General features: G+C 38.0%; 1 protein-coding gene across 1 annotated transcript; it reads left to right on the top strand.

The window, feature by feature from the left end:
- Window positions 1-9,767: 9,767 nt before the first annotated feature.
- On the top strand, window positions 9,768-20,299 carry cxcl12a (chemokine (C-X-C motif) ligand 12a (stromal cell-derived factor 1)). The gene is made up of 4 exons (XM_088422173.1): window positions 9,768-9,922; window positions 12,191-12,308; window positions 15,870-15,953; window positions 19,142-20,299. The coding sequence occupies exons 1-4, from the start codon at window positions 9,856-9,858 to the stop codon at window positions 19,167-19,169; spliced, it is 297 nt and encodes a 98-aa protein (XP_088278299.1). The 5' UTR covers window positions 9,768-9,855; the 3' UTR covers window positions 19,170-20,299.
- The last annotated feature ends 3,644 nt before the right edge of the window (window positions 20,300-23,943 follow it).

Raw genomic sequence — 23,943 nt, forward strand, 5'->3', positions numbered from 1 at the left:
AATTCATCATATAAACCTTTTTTTTTAAGGTAAAACATGGTACAAAACTTGATAAGCATTGTTTCCCATTCCGCGCTGTTATTAAGAAAAACACTGGCAGTGTACCCGACATGCATACATGTTCCACATGTGTGATTGGGGAAAACGCATTTTAGGGTTGTCTCTGTGAGAAGGGGTCAAAGAATGACTTGGGTCTTGGCAGATCCCAAGAATGGATCACATTATCACAGACAGGTGACAAATTGAAGGAAACTGAAGAAATGAGTGCAGGAATCCCTGGGCCCTTGTGTTGCATGGGCTCAGTCCGCTTGTTCTCTTGGAGGGAGAGGACATAGCAAATCAATTTAACACTGCTCAGAATAATTTCTTTTATGCTTTAGTGGAACATCTCTACCTTGTTCCTGTGGATGCCATTGGAAGGGGGGGAGTGGTTATCCAAAAAGCATGAGGGTCACTGTTTTGTTAGATTTCATTCAAAAAGAACTTACAATCAACTGTTATGTCAACACAACTTTCTTTTTATTAATTAAAGCGACAGAATGTTGTCCTTCAATAGTAGCCTGAGAATTATTTGATTGAACTCCAGCGCTGTAATTTCTAAACACTGTGCCATGGCAAACTAGTGTGCAGAGATTAACACATAGTTTCAACCACAAATAATGTATTATTATTTATGTAAAGATTATGGAAAGTATGATAATAAAAAAAAGTTGCTGATTGAATAAAGGACCTTAAGAAAGTTCAACTTGTGCAGTTTCCTCATCTCGTTTTAAAGGGTGGAACCCACTCTGGTGGCTTCACTTCCACTTTATGGAGCTTTAATGATGAACAGAGCATGGTTGCAGCCTCTAATCAAAGCCAGCTCTGTAAACAGACCTTTAGCAGGCCCGCCATTTCTCTAACTCCTTTTACGTTGTCTTCTGTATCATATGTAGTTCTCTTCTTCTCTGATTGCCCAAACTGTCACAGTCTCAAGCTTTGTGCTTTCTCAGTTTTTTTCTTGTCCGGCATTCCTCTGTGCTTTTCGAAGAGCACTGATGATACTCATTTGCTTGATAAAGTGCCAACAAATGGCCGCTGGGATCACACACATCGTTAAGAATAACAGAAGTAGCACAGGCAACATCAGGTCATGATTTCAGCACAAATTCTTACACAAGTCAGGTGTGTTGTTTATTTATCTTTGAGATTTTGTCAACTGCTGTCCATGTTTGAAGACTCCAATAAAACCAAAATGTTGTGATATTAGTTTCAATGTAGTTACCATGGTCATGTATTTGTCACCTGCCATTTTTATGTATTTATCACTTTAGCCATACAAGGTCCTCTATTTACTGTTGTGACTGGCTGTTCCTTCATGTATCAATTGCTACGATCTTTTAGTTTGTCATATAGGATTTATGGATAACAGCTCTAGGTTCTCAGACAAGTTGTCAGAACCAGAGGTGGGAAATCCGCATTTAAAAAGTCAAAACCCTGCCACTGTTGGCCTTTAACCACAGGCGCTTCTACTCAACCAGCAGGTAAACAACCTCTTTTGAGTGGTGGCACCTGTGACAAAAGCAGTTTCTCAGTTTTATTTCCCCCAGGAAAAAGAAAACGTTTCATGCCCCCCCCCATTCGCCGTGCCAACTAGAAATAAAATTATCTAATAAAAATCTGATAAATATACCTAAATCGGTATCAGTTTTAACATTAACAACAACAACAACAAAAGCAAGATAAATCAAATTTTGGTGCTATTTTTACAGCATTTATACAGGTTACACATAGTCTAAAATAGAAAAAAAAAACAAGTGGATCAAAGTGCCTGAAATAAAAACAAAATGATGGCGGTCTTTATTTATTAGCAATTACAGATCACATTGCAAAAGCAAAGCCTTTTCCCAGGGGTCCCACCTGGGGAGCCCACAACTCTTTTTGAGAAGGGCTGGACTAAAGCAGGAGTTTGCATGGTCTTTCCTTGCTTGCGTGGATCTTCGCTGGGCATGCTGGTCTCCACACACATTCCAATAACATCACACCAAATTGCTCTTAGGTGTGATTGAGAGTGTGGATGTTTTTTTTGTCTCTATGTGCCCTGTGATTGGCTGGCAACCTGTCCATGGTGTCCCCTACTTACTGCCCAAAGGCGGCTTTAATAAGTAGCAGCAAGCCGGTGACCCGAGTGAAGATAAGCGGCTAAAAAAAAAAATGCATAGATGGACTAAAGCAAGACTGTGGCAAGGATTTTACATTCTGGACTTAATTTCCCATCTCTGGTCAGCACAACAAGCTCAAAAGCTCTCTGTGGCTGCAAAGCTGCCTTCTGGTGTTTCAGGTTTAGTTTTCTGTGTGTAGTTTTACTGGACTTTTGTTGATGAAAAACCTTTGCTTTTCCACTACCTTAACCTGTCTGGATCTAAATTGCTGCTCCTCACGTACTGTTGTGACTAGTGTTGATGGGTTGGTTGCTTGTTTATCTGGCCCTTTTTCATATAGGCTTAGCAATGACATTTTTATTTTAAGGATTTAAGTTTGAGTCGCTCATTGACCTATTGTCTGAACGTCACACTATCTCAAGTTGTTTCAAGCTAACTCCCTAGTTTCCTTCTTTGTTTGAGGTCTTGTTCTTCTTTGGTGTCATATCGGATCAATACTTCTCCACTTTTGTGTCCTGTCTGCTTCTGAGTCCATATTCTGTTCGTCACGTGACACAAAAATGATCTGCACCATGACAAATCACACGGGAGACTTCGAAAGCAGTCCATTAGGATTTATAGCATGTAACAATATCTCGTCTTTGCTTCACAGCCCTTGTCATTTCCTACTTCTGATTAATTATGATTTGATTGCAGCAACCGACATATGCTCCAGCCTCCCCTAATAGCAGCTTTTATTTGCTTGCAAATGTCTTTCATGTTGAACCTTTCTGTCATTTTGAGAGACAGCTATAGCTTAAACTCTCACTTTAAGTGGTCGGCCAGTGTTTTATGTTGTGACCTGGCCACGAAAGGTTGTAAAGAGAAAGCAGCTGCTTTGTTACGGCTCAGCAGAGGACCGAGAATAGAAAGACCTCAGCGGTTGTCCCAAAACAAGGCTGACAAAAGGAAAGGTGGATCTGGTGGCTAAATTGGGGAAGGAAATGCTTTCTGCACCTTGTAAAGACTTCATGATGAATGATCAGTGTGAGATGTATTCTGTGTCTAAGCTGTGAGAGTTTCTTTTAAAGGAACTGCCAACAGAATGATCCTAAAAGCAGTGTAAAGGCTTTAATGAGCTCTTATTATGAATTCCAGAATGCAAGTTGATCTTTGAGGGAATCTGACACAGACAGCAACACCCACACAGCACATTTTTTCTACATCTTTTAGAGTTAACATACTCTACATAGATTTTTAGTGATGGTCTCTTGAGCCAAAAATAAAAGTCTTTTTATTGCACCCTCATAGATTCATGAGAAAGGGGTGACTAACTGATGTATTAGACGTTTTTTATAAAGCCAAAGGTTAATCACACCCACACTGCATATTTTTGTATTGATTGATAAGATAAAAACTCATGAGAAAATCATTTGGCAGGCCACATTTGTACCGCTTCCGATGAATGTTATTCCTGTAGCATGTGTTTACTTACCTAACTAGCAAAGGCTATAAAGTGATTTATGTCTGATGGTTTCAGCTGTTTTTTGGCACTGCTTCACCTGTTTGAGTATCTTGTAGTAACATGGCTTGGACACATCTCAGCTTGATGGCAAATCTGAATCAATGGCTCTGACAGCGCATTTTATGCATCGCTGACGGCATATAAATGAATAATGAAATGTTCACAGACTCCACATGTTGCTCTACAAAAAAAGATTAATTCCACAAATGTCTGGGGAGTGATGCAACGGCCCCTAAATATAAACAATTTATGTAAAGTGATTAAATTGCAGCCAAAAAATCTAATTCTGTGCTAATGGCATTAAGATTTCAATGATAAATTCATTATTGTCTTTGTCGATAACAGCTTTAGACTTTTAGCATGAATTGGCATTTGTGTAAATGCAGTCATCTGTTACAAGAAAAAAAACAATATAAGTTGTTCTAAACAGCTACAAGTCTTGCTATTTAACCTTTCAAAATTCAATGAGAATACATGGCAGATTTCCAATATACAATTGTAAAATCTACTGCTACAGAGGTTCAAGAAGATATACAGTACAGCAAAAGCATTCCTTGCATTTTGAAAGTCTGCGTGCCAACCATATATCACAAGTCTTGACTTAAAAAAAAAAAGTCCATTCAACTCTTCAAACCATCAACCTTAAGGTGTCTGAGGGCTTTTTTTTTCGGGTCGGTCTGGAAATCAGCTAAAAAGTTGCTGTTTTGAGGTGGGATCTCGCCAGGTGGTAAACTCCATGGAACAACAACCATCTTCATCACCCAATGCCAGATACTTTGGACAGCTTCTCAACGTCAGCCATATAAGGTGTTTTTCTTACCTGGCACCTCATCACAAAGAAAACATTCAGGCAGTCCTTCCACATTCATAAAGAGCGCTTCATCAACAACAATCAGAGAGTCCAAATTATTGAATCTTCAGTTCCTCTCAGCTTTTTTTTTTTTTTTTTTGCAATGGCCACCTGCCTAGCACCAAGCCGAGCTGAATGAGCCACCTAACACCATGCCGAGCTGAATGAAACCTCATGTTTGGGTGTTTTTTTTTTTTTTTAAGTCCATCTTGAAAATGAATTTCCAGTAATGTACAGCCACGTAGGCATCATGTTCCAGCCGTCTGCTCCCCAATTCATTTCATGAATCTCATCGATTGCTGTGAACCAAGTTGAAAATTGGAATCGAATTGCTTCAAATTCTTGCAGGTGTTGCAACACAGAGAAGCTAAAATCTGATTGGACAAAATAATAATGATTTTAAAAATAATAATGATGAAAATAACCCACAAATGACTGTAGGATGCACAGCCAAGTAACATGGTATTAAATGAAGATAAGGCCTAAACATCATCAAAATAAATATTTGGCTAAATGCACTTTAATGCAAAATGAAATGTTATTTGATTATTTACTTAATCAATGGAATAATCAATAAAATAATCGATTTTAAAATAAGGTATTTGATCATGACAGCCCAAGTTTAAATCTAATTTATCGATCATTTAGTTGGGCTTATTCAAAATTTAGAAATGATCTTCTCCGGCTATCCAGACATATGTAAGGAAATTGTCTTGAGAATATGCGCTTTGTATGATCAATCTTCCCTTATTGCATTTAGGATGGCTGCACAGCTATTATCTGAGTCATTGTCCTCTCTTTGGGTCAACATCAATTGCTGAATAGTGAGCAGATAGGCCACGGAGGTGGTCCATATGGCAGTGTAACGGTGGAGGGCTCGTGACTCTCTGGAGGATGTGGAGGAAATCAGACAAAGACTCAGCTAGCAGGCCCTCAGCCTCCAAAGCCTCAATGGAGGAATGGCTGCCCCCCCCCCCCCACTGAGACCGGTAGCCTGTTCACTCTCAAAGCCCGGTCTGATCTGTGGAAACTGGTCATTCTACCATAAAACATCCAGCCATTCATAGACTCCCCCCTGAGGTCATCTGCTGTGAAGTAACTAAAAAATGTTCACCAGTTTATTGACGGTACAGATTTAGAGTCTCATCATCATCATTACTATTCATGTGTAATTAGTTGTTGAACTTACAATGAAAAATGACTTGCTTGGAACGATGTTAGTCGATGAGCCACCCTAAAGTGGGCCTGGTCCTTTGGTTCTGCATTGGTGTTTTTCCGAGGGGCCTTTTCAACACCATTGGAGCAGTGCTGATTACACCTTTCACGCCTGACAAGAAGGTCTTATTAGAATTTTATCTGTGCTCTTCTTGGCCTGAGTGTGTTTTTGGAAACAGAAGCTAGATTTTTCATAGACTGACAAATTGATCATGAACGCCAATTGTTGGGTTCGTTTGTACAGGATTGACCATTTTTTAACTTACAACGGATGTGCATTGGATGCTTTGAGTACCTAAGGTAGGAACATGCGTTATGGGTGTAAGTCCATTATTTTGGCTGTTTGTTTACATGACAATTGCATTTGTAAAAAACAGAACAGTGTCCTCTTGAAAGCAGATAAAAGGTTAACCTTGTTTGCGGTATGGGTATGTACTGTAGGGACATCACAGCCAAAGTAAACATGGTAGACCACAGAGATTTTGTAGCTTTTATATTTTAAATGCTTCTGCAGTTAAAATGGACATTTACTATGCTGTTGATGTGTCCAGCGGAGTCACATACTTCCATGAATCAAATTCTAAATCCATATATTTCCAGGCAGCAGTTTCAGAGAAAACCTGGGAGGACAATCAGTTGGCGCACATGTAATGTTACTTTAATACCTGTCTGGTGCTTATATGATTGTTTTTATTTTATTTCATTTCTTTATGTTTCTAGAGGCTATTGAAAACGGGGATGATTTTAATTTTGTGAAACATTTCAAAAATCCAACTTTTGGTCATTGCTATGCAAACATCCCCCAAGACTGCATTAGTTAGTGAAGCCTCAAGAGTTTCACCGGCGGCAACCGTGTCTAAGAGAAAACATGGATCCAAATTGGCTGAGATAAACTTTCAATAAACTCAAGAATTCTCAGGTCCTACGAATACATTCCTTGGGACAGCTGTTGCTTTGCTGGCCAGAAAGAAAATCAACATGTGTTTTACACTTGGATTCAGAAGCAGTTTGCATCTAAAGTACAGCAAGTGTGCATGACTGATGTAAAGAACAGGAGAAACACCCCTGGAGTGAGACCTCCCATAACACACAGCCAGATTGGCAACACAAGTTGACACCAAAAGTCCTGTCATTTCCAAAGGCACTGAAAAAAAGTGTTGATTTAATTTACTCAATTTTATTTGTCAAATTTTATTGCTGCTGCACCAGTTAAGTAGATGTACAATTTATAAATAAATAAAGTTGAGTTGAGTGATCATGACAACAAATTTATGAAATTTGTCTAAAGGGCATTTATAGAAGCAAGACAGCAATTTCAATCATAACTTGATTTAGTGTCACATATGTCAATGTGTTTTGAAAATGATGAAGATCCATATTCCAGACCCAAATCATGAGCACAGCTGTATCAACTAGGGGTTGGATCACACTGGTGCTACACACTAAACATTGTCCATATCCAGTCACCGTTGCTAATGACGTATCAAAACGGAGATAAAAATGCTAATAAAGCATTCTCGGTGACCAAATACAGTATGTTGTTACACAAACACATTCGCAGTGCTCTTTCATTTGTAAAAACACTGTCAAACTATTTACACAGAACCCTGGCAGTAATACAAGACATGAGTGTACAATACCCGGAAGATGCCTCAGTTTGCAGCTTATGTAACATCACACTACCCATTTGTCTCAACAATAGAAAGTAAATCTTGCTATGTAGACAATATCCAGACATATTGCTCAAGATCTGTCAAGTTTTTTATGTTCAACTAAGCAGGTCCACATTTACGCAGCCATGATACAATGATAGAAAAAAAAAGTCTAACATGGCCAAAACGCATTATGCTAGGTGCAGATTATTTTGGTACAATGCCTGTTTTCTTTTGTTTTTATTCTTATATATAAAATTTTGTCTTTAATCAATCCTCACAATTTTAGTTTGAAAAAGCATTGTATTATTAAAGTGTAGATGTTCATCTTTAGTGTAATATGGATGGATGGATGGATGGATGGGTACACTTATTGAAGATGAATCAGCAGCAGCTGAAGCCCTGGCCAAGTGAATAATGTTTAAACATTTTTCTGAGTCCGTCTCACTACATGTCCACTGATTTCTATTGTAGTCTGTGAGATAAGTCAACACATGTCTGTTCAACTGTCAGCTGATGCTGCTTTTGTGTTCATCTTCAACATCCCGCTGGTCTCCATGGCTTCTTCTGAGATTGAAATCCAAAACAAAGACAGCCTCAAACTGTCCAGATGAAAGCTACTTAGCTATCAGGTACTGCAAGCATGTTTCTGTTAGACAGCTGCATACTTTTCAATTAGTCATATTTATTCAAAACAAACATCAGTAGCCTTTATCTACAGCATTGTTTGTATATTATATTGTCTATTTTTATTTGTACTTTATATTATAAAACATAAAATTATGTGCTCAGTGGAAGAGTGGCTGCAAGTACGCCTCACAGTTCAGGGACCCTAGTTCAAAACCACCTTGCCCCAGTCTTCCTGTGTAGAGTTTGCAGGTTTTCCCAGAGCCCGTGAGGGTTCTCTCTGGGCACGCCGTCTTCCTCCCACAATCCAAAAACAAGCATGATCTGATCTGAAGATTTTCAATTCCATGCATTTTTTGTCCTATTTACACTACCATCATACAAAATGGTAATTGTGCCACTTCATAGCAAGAAATATGACTTTCACTTGAGTGATGCAGTGTAAATGCAGCCTTAGCTTTGACATACACATGCATAGAACACTATGTGACATTGCACCGCCAAGTCTACGGAGCTGTGATTTGTGTTGTGTGTTCGAGTTTTGGCAGCATTGGACCTCTATGTGAAACTAACTCAAAGCCAAATCTCATTTATATTTTGATCCCAGATCTCTCCATTAGGAATAAACTCAACACACACATTTTTATTAATGTAACACAAAGCCCACATGTATCCTCTGGAGTGTTTGCTCTGAAGATGAAAGTCAAATGTTTGGAAACAGACTTCACATCTGCAACCCTTTAAACACACTAATGATACTGGCAGCAGTAACATGCATACACACACACACGCGCGTGCACTCACTCACAAACTTCATCTGATGCGGACAGCAAGCTGTGTCGAAGGAATTGTTTAGAGATTCCCTCAAACAGAGAGGAGCGGTGCACCCTCTCGTATACGATCTGGGGGTTCATGTTTGTTTTACAGCACGGGTGTTTTTTCTTCATCCCTCTTGTCTATTTTTGAGACAGTCGCTCAATGTAACTGAACACTTCACCCTCATGTGAATCAGCTCCAGTTACATGCTTAACTTTAAATTAATTTGGCCTAATGAAGACCTCGAGCAAGACAAACCATGACAAAAAACAAACGTACGCGTCAAAATGTCTCCTGTTTTTTTCTCAATATACATGTTGGAAATAAACATGTTGTGTTCAAGTTTTAGCCTATGAGAAGTGTCCTTTGTATTTCACAAAATGGATATTAATATTGAAGTCTTTTGTTTCAAATTATGACTTCTCATGCAATTAGACTGTTTCTCCTTAATTGATAAATGTTTCATCTTCTCTTTTAGTATTTGTTTTAAGTGACTGCATTTTATTTCTGTCAACCAATTGTAAAGTTCTGATATTTTTTGCATGATAGACGTTGTCTTTATAGTATCAACACATTACATCAAGGATAATCTGGTAAAAATAACTTCTTTGGCCCAGTCACAAATTAACAATTAAATTTGTGTAATGTTTGCAGAGTATCAGCCTTTCTCTAGCCGCACGGGATGGACAAGGATGTTTACCACCAAAATAAGACAGCGTCCTGAAAAAGAAAATATGTTTAATTGTTATGCTAGAGACATAAACCAGTATAAATATGTCTGTTGTTGTCCTATATTTCTGGTGGAAATTCTACTTCCTCGATAAATTGGCTTCCACTTCTTCTTGAAATCTTGAACAAGATTTTATTTTGACGTCCCATTAGCTGTGACTCCCCCCCCCCCCCCCCCCCCCCCCCCCCCCCCCCCACCTTCTCTCTCTCTGGCTTTCTTGTCTGAAGAGCAATTGAAGAGCAGGCAGCTACTGCTTTGCCCCTCACACCTCCTCTGGATTTACTCTGAACAGGACCAGGTACCGGTGACACTAAGCAAGGATGGACGTGAAGTTACTCGCACTCGTGGCTGCGCTCACACTGCTGGCATATGTGCCTTCATTGGAAGGTATAAGTCCAAATTTTCACTATTTATACATACTTTTCATATTTGATTCCTCAAATGTATATGGATACTTGTGATTGTCACGAGCAGGTTTTAAAGGTGTTGATATAATTTCATGACAATTGTTGGAATCTATTATTATTAGAACCGTTATGCGTAAATTGTTGTGCGTAAAACATGTCGCGGCAAATTTCCTCGAAAATCAGTCACAAAATACATGTTATATATGTTACAAAATCTTTAATGAGTTAGTATTAAGCAAGTTTGCCTCCTTGAGCATTTCTTTTTTTGGGGGGGGGGCACCAGGTTACGCGAGTCTGTGTGTGGTTCTTGCCCGTAGAAAGTTTCCTGTCGCTATGCAGATCAACGTGTTTATTTGTTTTCCCACGTTGTTTACGCTTTAATTACTCCCAAATGAGGCAGCATTATTGAAAGTGCCTCAACTAGTCTGAATGGCGACATCAGAAAACTGCGCGTTCTTTCACATGCAAATGTTGGCTCAGGTGTAAAAAAATAATTAGCATGGCGCTTTATCTACACCCACAAGTACCCTCTCCGCATCTGTTATTCTTTTCGCCCTGTAATGTGTCACTTTTGTGGCCTGTATTAATGAAGGATTTGATTAAATTCAAGTTCCTTTCTTAAACAATTTGGTTTGGGTTTCCTGAAGAGAGCACTGTTTATTTTTTGCTACTAATCAACCGTGACCACAGTTTGCACAAGAAATGTGGACTGTATAAGCATTCACATCAATCATAATAGGTAGAAGAAAAAAATAAGGCTTTCTGTTCATTGAGGCCTGATATTGCATTATAGTATTTATTATGTAAAGGGCAATTTATAGTCAACACCATAAATGCAATTTAGTGCATGCAAAGAGAGCATTTGCATAGCTAGCATAGCTAATGTGGGTCGAGTTAATATGAGGAGCATTTGAACGATATGCATTATATTGGATGCATGTTGTTTCAAAGGTTAACTGATCAGAGCACACTTAGATACGCAGTGTGGAAGTTTGATTAACTGATATTTGATTTTTTTTAAAAGCGTGGTAATGGATTTATTGCTTCTGTACAATAAATTGGAGTCATTGTTGTTTTTTGTCTGCTGCAGAATAACTTGGTTTTATTTGACACATTTTGTTGGGGGGGGGGGGGGGTTCAATCGATGCTGTTATGTTTGAAAGAATTTGTCGATAATTTAGAGGCAATAATTGTATTTGTGTCCCCAGAAAGTACATGAAAATTCTGACTTCACTCTACTGCAGTTATAACTTGTCTTGCAATATTTTTACTTTCATATCTATATATATTTCATATACCATTGTGACTTTTATTTGTAAAATTCTGACGTGATGTCCATTCGGATCTCCCATGTCTATGTTGCCATTCACATTTTGCATTGTTCAGAAATGTTCTCGCAAATTGAACGGACAAACATGAACAATATTTTTATTGTACATTTGAGTTACCGTCAGTAGATTTAGAGCACATATGGCCTCTCTGTTCTTAAGTCAGGCTCATCGAGGGTTTGCATCATTGCATGTATTGTGTTATTTTAACTATGTTTTTCCTGAAATTGGTTAAATAAAGTGTATTCATTATATTTGTTTTTTTTCATTTTCTTGTTAAATAATGGGGTAATTAATTTAATGTAGTACTAGATTAGATTAAAATTCTTTTGTTATGAAAATTAACTTTTATTCACTGAATATGCCTGACTTTTCAGGTAGCATGGGTTGAGTTCCCACCTATTGACGATGTGCATGTGAGAGTGAAGTTGTCTGTCTCTGAATAGGGTATAGCGCAATCTTTGCCTGAATTAAACTGGAATATAATAAATGCTATAGAAGATAGATTGATGGCTGTAAGTAAAATTAGCTATTACTTTATTGCCTCGCCCTGAATTAGAGGTCGATCAAAATAATCAATTTGTCAGCTTTTTGCCGGTAGAAGAATACACTACAGTTCAATGTGTAGACTATCGGACCAGAGGGACATTAAATTTATTTTCTGTAACTGTAATTCAATTATGTTTTGGAATGCCTGAGAAAATCCAGAAGATGTCCAGTGGGATCCATTGCGGTTATCGAGCACTAGCCATTTGCAGTTGGTCTTATATTTGAAGTCTAATTGTATCGATTTCATGGGAAAGCCTTGCTACACTTTTGTGGTCACATGTGCTCCACTGTTTAAGTACATTTATTTCAGTATGATGTCTGGGAATATATTTCAGCAGATATTCATACTTGCTCCTTTCTTTGACCTTCAGCCAAGCCCATCAGTCTCGTGGAGAGGTGCTACTGTCGTTCAACAGTCAACAGCCTCCCGAGGGGATACATACGAGAACTCCGCTTCATCCATACGCCCAACTGCCCCTTCCAAGTCATGTAAGTGTATTGTTTTTCTTTTATTCATACAAGGTTCTATCTGTAAAGGGGATTTAAACTCCGCTTCTAAAACGTTTTAATAGGGCTCCTGCATGTCGGACATTTCTCACCATCAATCTCGAGGAGGTGACAGAGTGGAGAAAGGAGTTGGGCATGCATGTGTGCGCACACGCCCCTCTGTCACTCGCACTCTCACATATGGGCAAAGTGAGCCCACCGAGGCGTGCGGAAGGAAGTGTCAGTCAGTTGGAACAGGCGCGCAACTTTTCTTTTTCTAATGCGCTCCTTAGAATGAAAGATTCACTTTCTTGAGCATATTTTACAGCATGGTATGACAAAAAGGTTTTTTATTAGTGTTGTGCAGATAAAAGCAACCACAATCATATGTGATAATGGCCATAAGGAAGTCAACAATAAAACATATCAAGTCGAAACAAAAAGAAAAGCTATGAAACATATGTTCCCTGCAATCATGCTGTTTATCGTTCGTGTACTCTTTATAGCAGAAGTAGACCACTAAAAACACACACACACGCCCACATACGCACACACACACACACACACACAAAATGATCAGTTTCTGATCATGACATTGAGAAATGTAAAACAACGCAATGGCATGCTACTCAGGACCTGCTGCTGGCCACAGCTCACATCTAAGTGCTCACTTGCAGACATACACTCTAATATGTGCAGTATTTTACAAACAATTTATATTTGCCATTTGTTTTCTGTGTTCAAATACTTTTGAAAACAAATACTTTTCTTGTATTTAACAATGGTATTGTTAAGAATTTATGTGTTTTGATTTCATTTTCAATCATTTTAAAGTATTGATGCCCCAAAATAAAAATGTTTGGCCCAAACCAAAAATGAGAAATGCTTGGCTGAAAACCAAAAGAGCAGAAAAAAAAATAGTACATCACCTCGTGGCTGCCAATGGACCTTGCTAACAGATTGTTACGTCACAAGCAGTCCTGCACGGGTGTGTAAATGATGGATGAAAATGAAATTAAACTGAACACTACAACTCTGAATATTAAGTCTTATTCACTGTTCCAATGCCTGTTTGAAGAGGATTGATTTTGACATCGTCCAATTTTGTGCTATCATATTTAAATATAACACATGCAGGTTTGTTTTTTATTTTGATTCAATGACCTAGCAACCATTAAAATTGAATCCATGTACCTAGGTAGTCAACTAGAATGACTTGATCAATCACACTTTGTAAACAAGTAAAATATCAAAGTTATATAAGAGCTGGCAGCTCAATAGCACAGTGAATAGCATGTTCATCTCACAGTTAAAGGGACCAGAGTTCAAATCCATCTCGCTCCGCCATTCCTTTGTGGAGTATTATTATTTACATTCACTACACCTTATAATTTACAAGGACTAGTATACCAACCTTGCATGTTTTTGAAATGTTGGACGAAAACCCACAAGGGCGCAGGTAGAACACAAAAACTTCACACAGGATGGCCAAAAGCAAACCACAACTGCACTGTGAGGCGGACATGCAAGTAACTAAAAGATTCAATGAAAATTACTATAAAACTCAAGTTTCATTAGAACAAGTTACACAGAATAGAAAAGCAAAGCTTACTTGGATCATAAGGGATGGGAAGTGTTCAAATTAATCTTGAGATATTGCATGTACCCAACTTCAGTGTCATCCTGTCTTGACCTATTCTGGGGGAAGAAAAAAAAAAAAACACAGGGTGACCCTGATTTTAGAACAGTGACAATTGCAAACTCAAAATGTGCACTGAATTTTGAAAAAGAGTTGAATATTGACAATGGCAAGGGATATGGTTTTTAGAATTTAGGCGAGATCAGTAAAATAGCCTGGAAAACAAATAGTCTTTTTAGGTTTTTTTTATATTTGAAAAATCAAAGACACAACACTTAACAGAGCAGTCTGGTGGCCTGTGGGAGGGTGTGTGTAAACAAGTGAAAAAGAAGATCCTTAAGGCTATGGAGGGAGGAACTAAAAGAAGGGAGTCAGAAAGAATAATATATCCATTTGTGTTGAACTCACGTATCTGTCAAGGTCTTCTGATTCTAGCTAAACAGAGTTGTCTCAACGGTGCCTGTTGCCTAGGTTTGGCGGTGGCTCTGTCGTCAGTAGCAGCGTGTAGCATAAATTAACTGCTAGCTAGCAGCACTCGAGTTTTCCGCATGCAGTCAGATTACTTTTTAAAGGCATTTTTATACACATAAATAACTCTGCACACTTTGACGCTGACAGCCTGACTCGATTGCTGTTGCTAATGTCAGTTTTTAAAAATGTGGGCTGACTTAAATGTGCTATCTTAACTGGCAACATTGCTTCTGTGGTTTTGATGTCACGTCTCATGGACCAAAATTTATAGGGACAGATTTGTCTTGCACAGGGGTGTCAAACTCATTTTAGCTCAGGGGCTGAATGGATGAAAATCTATCCATGAGTGGGCCTGAAAGGTAAAATCATAATGAAAAAAATGATGAAAAAAAAAAAAGATTTAAGTAAAATTACTGTCTTTTTGGTCCCTTATGTAACACAATATAACATTTTACCTTAAGTTGCATGGAATGAATGAAACACTATACAGAGGAAGGAAAATGCCCCAATCAAAATCTGTGGTTGAATAACCTCTTTGCAAGAAGTGCAGTGAGCTGCAAAAAATTTAACCAAATTAAATACCACTGTACTGTCTCATCTTGGACATCTACGGGCAGCCAAATAATGATATACATGACAGAAGATGTTAAAAAATTCATGATTCACAACGAAGCTGGATGCTAATGCTAATATGAATGTTCTACTTTATGTCACTGAAGCAAGCGACTTGGCACAAGAATGGCAACTGGTTAATTCCGCTTGCCAGTTGCAGTGCTGATCTTGGCCTTGCTTGTAACAATAAGATTTTTTGTGTATTGTAACGTTCATTATCGTCGGGCACGAGGAAGCCGGCAGAGGTCAACTGAGAGGCAGTTAGTTGTTATCGAGCACGATCTTGAGTTGCGGACGACAGGAGCTCAGCACCAAACGTTTGTTAACCGTTTTTTCTATTTTTCTTTCAATAAAATAAGCGATCGGACAGAATCATGACTGAGTGAATCCTTTAACACACGCAAGGGCATTACAGTATTATAGACAGAAGACTAATACGTTGGGTCCAATTCATTTGTTATTATTTTTATTTTTAATGGTTCACGAATATATCTTGCAGACAAGATTATACCTCCTCATGGGCCAGATGCGGCCGATGGGCCGTAGGTTTGACACCCCCGGTCAAGAATATCAATAATGTTTCTCGAAAGGAAAATCATATGCACTTTAAATTTTTGTAAAAATCAACAATAAAATGTATAAATGATTGGTAATGTGTTATTTGACATATGATTCAAATCTTTTGTAGGATACCCAAATAGCGAGTTATTTTTTAGCTGCAGCCCTAGTTTGAAGAGGACTGCCCCGCTAAACTTACACTGTGGTGCTAATTTGCCTTGTCTGATAGAAATGTGTGACTCTTTCATCTCACACTGAGGGCTATGTTCTCCTCCCTTAAATAGTGCCAAGCTGAAGACAAACAAGGAGGTGTGTGTGAACCCCGAAATCCGATGGTTGCAGCAGTATCTGAAAAACGCCATCAGCAAGTAAGTCGGCCTTCACACATGCTGTCAGTTTATGACAAACTTATTCGTCTGGTTCGTTCTTCCAAATCGCTTCTCTTCACCATAGAGATTCAAAGTAAGCAGGATTGGGATGCAAAAGACCAAATGCGCATAAAGAGCTACTGAATGGAGTGTTGTAAGAGTAACACCTTCTAATGGTATGATTTCTTGATGAACATGAAGGCAAAACAAACAGAATTTGATCAGTTTCAATCGCATCGCCGGTCAGGTACTGTACATCTGCATCACGGGTCCCCGTTTCCGATGAATTTATCGATTTTACATTAACTGAGCAGCTGAAGCAACTCGCGTTAAACTTTACATTGAACAGTGCAGTTCAGTTTGGCCTGGCCATATTTATGACTGCGGGAAACTTTAGGGTTACTTCAGTAGCCACTATCAGTCTTTTCCCAATTCAAAGAAGATATGTTTGCATTTTTTGCAAAAAACAGTTTTTTTTTTTAAATCCTCAAAGGATCACAGCAATATTTCTGACTTCTTTTTCTGAGCCACTGCTCATTCCACCTCCTCTATCGCAGGGTCAATGCTTATTAAAGGTTTCAGCCAACTAATTGATGATCAAATAATGATCATTATTCTTGGTAATCAATTCATCACTGATACCTGTCTAAATAACTGTAATTACGGCCTCTCAAAAGTCAATATTTTCAGATTTCTTGTGCTCTGTGAAATCAGATTGATTGTCAAAATATTGAAGATCTCTTTTTACTTTGGAAAAGAGTAAATCAACATGTTTGACCATTTTCACTGACCAAATCATTAAAAATGTTTGCACATTTTCCACACGGTCAATTTGAAACAACCTATTTTTTGATAAGCTATTTATGGGGGAAATCTTTGACTGTCTCATGAGTCGACTCTTCGATTTGATTGTTTGTTCTCCAATTTGATTCAGAATCAATTTTTAGTGCAAAATGATTTTCGATTGAATAATGTTACGATTTGATTCAATAAATGATTTCTGCTTTAATCTATAGATGTGCAAAGAATGATTGTTCTACTTCAGTCATCTTAGCAAGATAGACTAACAAAGGGAGACAAAGTGTCATTTTTGTTTTGGTTTACATTTATTAAGTTTTAAAGTGTCAAGTGCATTTCTAGCATGTAGACAGCTGCTACGCTTTGAAGCTGCTTCTAGCTAGCTTGAGTAGCTTTTATACAATAAAAGAAAGATGAAACAAAAATTTAGAAAAAGTAGAACCGCATACATTGTGGATTTTACAGAATTCTTGCTTATAAAATCAACAGAACCGTGGCGTTCAAACTTCATTCGTTAGCAGCGGAGTCAAACGTTACACTGTGAAGCTTTCTTGCGTCAGACGAGTTTGCAAAACGGGACTTTTCCCATCTGGCATCTCCAATGTAGTGCAGAAGCCAACAGGAACCATACTGATATCTTTTTATCCATATCGATTTAGTGACATTTTAAATGTGTTTAAATGGTAGGAAATGAGAATCCTGATTTTTATGCGAATCGATTTTTTTCGCAACTTGGGGTAGAGCTATGAAAATAAGGAAGGAGTGTTAAAAAGCAACGGTGAACGTTTTAAAGATGTCAAAATGGAATCATTGTCAAGCAATCAATTATCAAATTAATTGTAAATTGTTCAAATCTTCTGATTTCAGCCTCTCAGCAGTAATGGCCTCTCTCATGTTGCTATTACGAAAGCAGACTGATCCTCTTTTGCGTTTAAACAAAATTAGACACTTACAAACATTTTGATTTTACTTTACATATCAATTACTTGAACCAGTAACTCAGTCGAATCCAAAGTGCAAAATTCCCTCTCATGAGACATTGCTTGATTGTTGTTTTTCTCTAGACAACAATAACAATTCATTGGTTAAACTGTAATTGAGGAAATAACTGGTTTTGCGTTACACTTTATTGCAAAACGAAACTTTGTCAAATGATTTGATTCTCGATGAAATAATCGATGGCATGATCATTTCTAAAAATATTCACTTGGTGACACCCCTTGAATCTTTATATGCACACAAGACAGTCTTAGTCATATATTCACTAGTGGAAAGTATCACCAAGCTGCCAAATTACACTTTTCAATTAGTGTGTGGATCTTTGTACTGTATATGGTGCATGCAGCAAATACATCACCAAAACCTGTCACCTTAGTGGTCTTCTTCTGTTTGTTGGTCATCTCCATGGCAAGGAGGCAATTTTGCTGTGCTAACAGTTGATGACTATCTGAGCGCCCACTTTACAGACGGACAAGACGGGCGCAGTCAGACTGTCTGTCTGCCTCAAAAACTGCTTGAGCAGTTCAGTCTTGTGTGTGTGTGTGTGTGTGTGTGTGTGTGTGTGTGTGTGTGTGTGTGTCGCCGTTGAGGTGTGACCACTCATCAGCATAACAAAACAGCTCACATAGAGAGTGAGGCCATACTCGTTTGCAATGGATCTGATGTTTCCAATTATAGTTCAGCGGGAGGCTTTACAAGCTCTTTTGCAGTGCTTATACATACATGCAGACAATGGATTTTGATACTGCACTTAAACACGCCAATGGCATCTATTGACCTCATTTTTTGGATATGCTGACTGTTAGGTTACTGTAAAGCAAATTAAAAAGCATAAGTCCAAGCAGAAATTGTCTTTATGGCCCCAAATGGCCCAATATGCTCACATTTAAATTGCATCAAACTTAATAGTCACTAAGGGTGGCCACTGTGGACAAATAGTACAGAAAGCGAGACTGGTTGATGGAGAAAGGCCTGTTTTCAATTAAAAAAAAAACCATGAATCATATTTATAGTGTATTAAGTTTCTCTTAAAGTAAAAAAAAAAAAGTATCCCTTGTATACCATACAAATAGTTATTGGCACAGTTTTAAATCCAGTCACAGTTTAATATGCTTCTTCTTTATTTTTAACCTAACCTCGCTGTCCAAAGCCTTTTTTGCACAAATGCAGATTGTTCAGAGAGAAGAAACTTCCATTACGTTCTTTTAGTGAGACACTCATTTTTTAAAATGAATAATCATGTCATTGACTGAAACCATGATTTGGAACTGTATAGCATCACAGTGGATGGTATACTTCCCAATATAATATAGTTAAAAAGATCTCAACATAAATACATTTATTGCTCCATTGCAACTGTTTGTATTTCTTCTTTCTCCTTTGTCTTCCAGGATGAAAAAATCCAAGCAAGTTAACTAAAGCTTCTACCAAAATCCTCCTGAGCCATCATTGAAGACATGGAGGATTGTCACATACATATACGTTTTATATGAATACAGTATATACTGTATATGTTGTGTAGTCATCCAAATGCTATGGTATAGAGCACTTATTTGAGCTGCCATGCTGCAGTCTCTTGCATAGTATCATCGTATCACCATCATCACTGCCATCATTGTCGCTTAGGTTATAGATAGTTATCTGTGCAAAGTGCAATTATATCTGTGTTTGTTCACACTCTTATGTGTATACCTTTTTGTCAATGGACTCCGTCAGGAAAGGGCTACTGTGACCTAAAACATAACCATCGGCAGTTCAACAAAATGTACTCCATATTTCACGTTAATTGGCCTCCAGGAATTTACATCGATGTCCCACATACTGAGGTATAACATACAGGATTCTTGTAAAAGTTCTAATTATGATGTTTTGGTAATGGAATTAAGGACTCAAGCATTTCCTGTGCAACACTGTGGTTGCAATAATGTGACCCCCAACATGTGTGGTAACTCATTGAGAATCATATCACATCTGTAGCCTCCATACAGGTTTGAATGGGAAGAAATGGTCTAGCATCATAAAGTTGGGCCTACTGCAAATGTTAAAAAAGAAAATAAAGGAAGGCCTTCATTCATGTTATTTCTCCCCCAAAATGATGAACTTGGTTTTGCTGGATTCTAATGAAAACATGAAGTACAGCAATTAGTTGTGGGATATATTACAACCTCAAAAATAAAAACAGCTGAAGATCAATGTGTACATTCAACTGTGATGCAGATAAAAATGCACTTTATATCTGAGCTACTTGTTCTTTTCTAAACATACTGACAGATAATCTTTTTTCCAGTCTGTTTTATGTTTATATTCTATATCTGTTCATTTTAACATACACATTTGCTCACATGTAACTGTTTTTCAAACCTTGGAGATATCAGTTAATCAATCGACACATCATTTGTTAGTTATGTGATATAAATGTTTTATTTTTTTATTCTCTTAAATTCATTTAAATGAAGGAACTTTTATAACTGAACCGCCCGGTTGACATTTACTTGTGAAAATTGTATGCAGCTTTTCAGTAAAATAAAAATTATACATGAAGACAAAAACTGCATGGTTTGTAATTTTTCATAGTAAACTTAAAAAAACTGACACATGCTTATACGCTGTCCAGACCCGAGAGCTATCATGCAGTTTAACTTAAAAGCTGCAGGACTGTAACCTACAGTACTAAAAGATCACCGAGAATGATGTCGAGCCTTTCATGTTGAAAATGTGTTTAGCTTGAAGTCACTGGACAATAGGCCCGCATGTTCACAGAGAATTAACTAAACAAGCAGCCATTAGGAACTCATTAGGAGTTAAGAGGGATGAACTTTTAACTTCGCTTTGGTGGTATTATGTGAGGCGCAGCACAGCAGTTCACATACATATGCGGGTGTGCTCTACTGAGGGGGAGGATACTCAGGCGTGCAGCGCCTTTTTATAATTGACTTATAAATTAGGTGCAAGAAGACATGACAATCCTTGTGGTGATATGAACACTGAACTCACTACCTCAGCTGACGATGTCACATTTTGTTGAAAATACTGTAGATTAGAAGTTCTGAACCATTTTTGGCTGTACCCCCTGTGATTTTTTTTTTTTTAACCTAAGTACCCCCTAATCAGCACAAAGCAGTTTTGGATGAAAAATAAAAGTAAAAACTAAAACAGTACTGCAACCTGGGTCATCCCTTGGCAATGCAGTGCCCTCGGCAAGGTAGTTGATGATTTACGTACACTGATGAATTAAATTTTTCCCTCATCGTTCCCTCGTTTTTTTTTATCAAATATTGTCACACAAATTGGAAATATAACTTTCATAACTATTTTGTTACTTTCAAACAAAAGAGACGAGCCTGTCATGTTCTATGTTTGAGTTTTTTCTTTTTTTTCTATTCTGGTTTGGTGTTGTTTTCTTGTCGTTTGCGTCAGGGATTCGTCGAGTTGATCGTGTCCACCTGCGATTGTCAAGCCGTTCCCTTGTGTCAACCAATCAGCTCCCTGCACCACCTGTGTCTTGTCCTACTGTTCATTACGTCTCGTAAGTTTGGCTTGTACTTAGTTCCCGATCTCTTGTCAGTGTTTGTTGGATAATAGTTGTTGTCACCCATGCAGTTTGTCGTGTCTGTTAGACTCATCCCTGTTCGTCCTCTGTCCTTTATTTTGTTGTAAGTTTGTTTTGAGATTTTGGGTTGTTACTTTATTGTTTTGGACTTTTTATTTTGGATATTTTGCATCTCTCATGGTAGTAATGTGAGAACTCACTTAGTCATTTAATCACCTGAGCCAAATGGTTTGTAGAAGGTTTCGTTCCTTCAAGCGCCATGTGTACACAAAGACATCGACTGGCAAAATGAATAACTGCAGGGAGTTATGTTTCTATTATTGGGCCAGTTATGGCTCTGGGAACTCTATGCAAAATAATTTTAGTTTGATAAATTTTCTGAATAAATATGTGAACACAAATTATTACTGTGTGGATTGTCCCAAGTGTGTGATATGGCTGGTTGTGCAATGTTTTGATGTCACAATAGGTTTGCAGGCAAAAAAAAAAAGCTCAAGTGCTTGTGGAAACGAAAAGAGGATGTTGAATATGCTTTTGTAACGATGATGACAAAAAAAACATTTAATGTTTTCTTTTTATTCTGAAATAAAAAAATTTCAACATTTGTATGTTTCATCAAGTGAGTTCTTTTTTGTGGGAAACCTAAATATAGTTATAACTTAAAGTTATTCAGAGGCAAATCCAACATGCTTCAAATAAATGAAATCAAATATTTGAAATTCTCAATTGTAAAGCCTTAGGTGTTCAACTTGAAAGTCTGCTCAATATATTTGTTTCAATGGAATAATTTGTCTATGATATCATTGTAAAATAAAACTTTTTTGACTCATAATTTCTCCAAGTTTATTTGTCTTTGCCCCAATAATAATTATAATTATAAACCGTTTTTTATTGTTCTTGCTGCAGACAAACAAACAAAACCTCTCTGATGCAAAAGATTTAGTGTTCGTAGCTCCACTGTCTTGGAATCATTGCCAACAATGTTAAACTATGCTGATGGTTTTAGAGTAAGTGTAAAACTAAATAAAACCATTTCTTGAACCATGAGAAAAGAATGTTCGAAGGTTCTAATTAAACAGCAACAAGAAGGCAACCATGACTTCCTATTCCAAATCCACTTTGAGCATGTGAGGCATATCACATCATATTGGTTTTATTCTGTTTAAATCCATAGTTTATATCTAAATCAATACAGGCCTTGACAAATAAGCCCACTGTAAACTGCTGTAAAGCGGAACTGACATTTTGCGCCACACTGTGCCAAACTAGACACAAAATAAAATGCATACTGTTTTCGAAATATGGTAAAAAAAAAAAAAAAATGCATATATAGCTGAAGACTATGCTTTCTAGCACTGTGTGTCGTCTATATTTTCAAAGGTGATGCTCAAGCTGCTAGAATAGTATAATAGCTAAGTATCACTCTTGTGTTATATAGTCTTTGAAAGATCGACGAATCTGGCTCCCTTCCCCGTGAAGAAAAAAACTGAACCCCTCCGAGCACCCTCGCCCCCCATTGGACAATTAGTCTAAAGAGCAAGGTCAGCTACTGCAGGGCAGAGGCTTGGCTGCCATGTGGGATTGATACAGGCCTTTTCCGGGAGATGGCTCTTCCTTAATTGTTTGTCTCTCAAAGAATGTGAACCATTGAAAATACAAAGGCACATGTGAAAATAATGTGACATTTAGTATTACAATATGTGACTCTTATAAACAAGGAATTTCACTTCATTACAGCAAGTGAATTTACAACAAAGTTGTCAGGATATTTATAAACTAGCAGCCAAGTTGTCTGTGACCCTCTTGAGGACAAATGGATGAATTTCATCTTATTCCATTTCAGGGCATAGACAATGCCCCGATTCTCTTGTTGAGCACAGGCAAGATACATTTTTGTTTCAAAGACAGTTGTCAAGTGTGTGTGTGCCTGCGCGTCTGTTTTGTTTCACCCATAACTGCCCTCCCCCGATTTCCCTTTTTTTGCAACTGTGGTTATTTACTCCCATTCCCCCAACCTACCTCCCCATATCAAAAACCATGCTGCAGCCTTGGGCCATGCTGTGTACTAAAACAACCTCACCAAGGGAAACATTAGTCAAGACCTCGCTATTCTCATATCAGATGACCCGTAGTGCACTTCACCCAGTGCTGCACACTCTGACTCTTTAAAAAAATATATAAAAAAACTCATCCCAAGTAATGACTTTTAAATGACCTGTTGATTGCAGGAGGCTGCGCTGGGGGGGTGCCTGCTTCTTAATTACTTTAACACGAACCGTGACCCGTGAGCTCATTAATCAGAATTATGACAATAGTCAGCCAAACGTGTGTGCTTGCCACTACGGAAGTTGAAAGTGACCAACACGTGGTGAGTAATAACAGCAGCATGTGTGTGTCTATTTGGAAACAAACGGGAGGCTAATAGAGGGGCCGGTATGACCGTTTGAAATCGCCCTCCTGCAGTCTCGCTACCTTTCATGTGCTAATATTTTCAAGGTTATGATTCCCAACATGCATCTTCACATAGAATTTGAATGGGGGCGGGGCGGGGCATATGCACCATGGATATGAGGCTGTCTTTGCACAATACCGCTGCCATGGTGCCAATCCTTTCCATGTGATTATGTTTGCAAACTGAGAAGG

This window comes from Hippichthys cyanospilos, chromosome 8 (assembly GCF_059441005.1).
Source record: "Hippichthys cyanospilos isolate Australia breed blue-spotted pipefish chromosome 8, RoL_Hcya_1.0, whole genome shotgun sequence".
Lineage (NCBI taxonomy): Eukaryota > Metazoa > Chordata > Actinopteri > Syngnathiformes > Syngnathidae > Hippichthys > Hippichthys cyanospilos.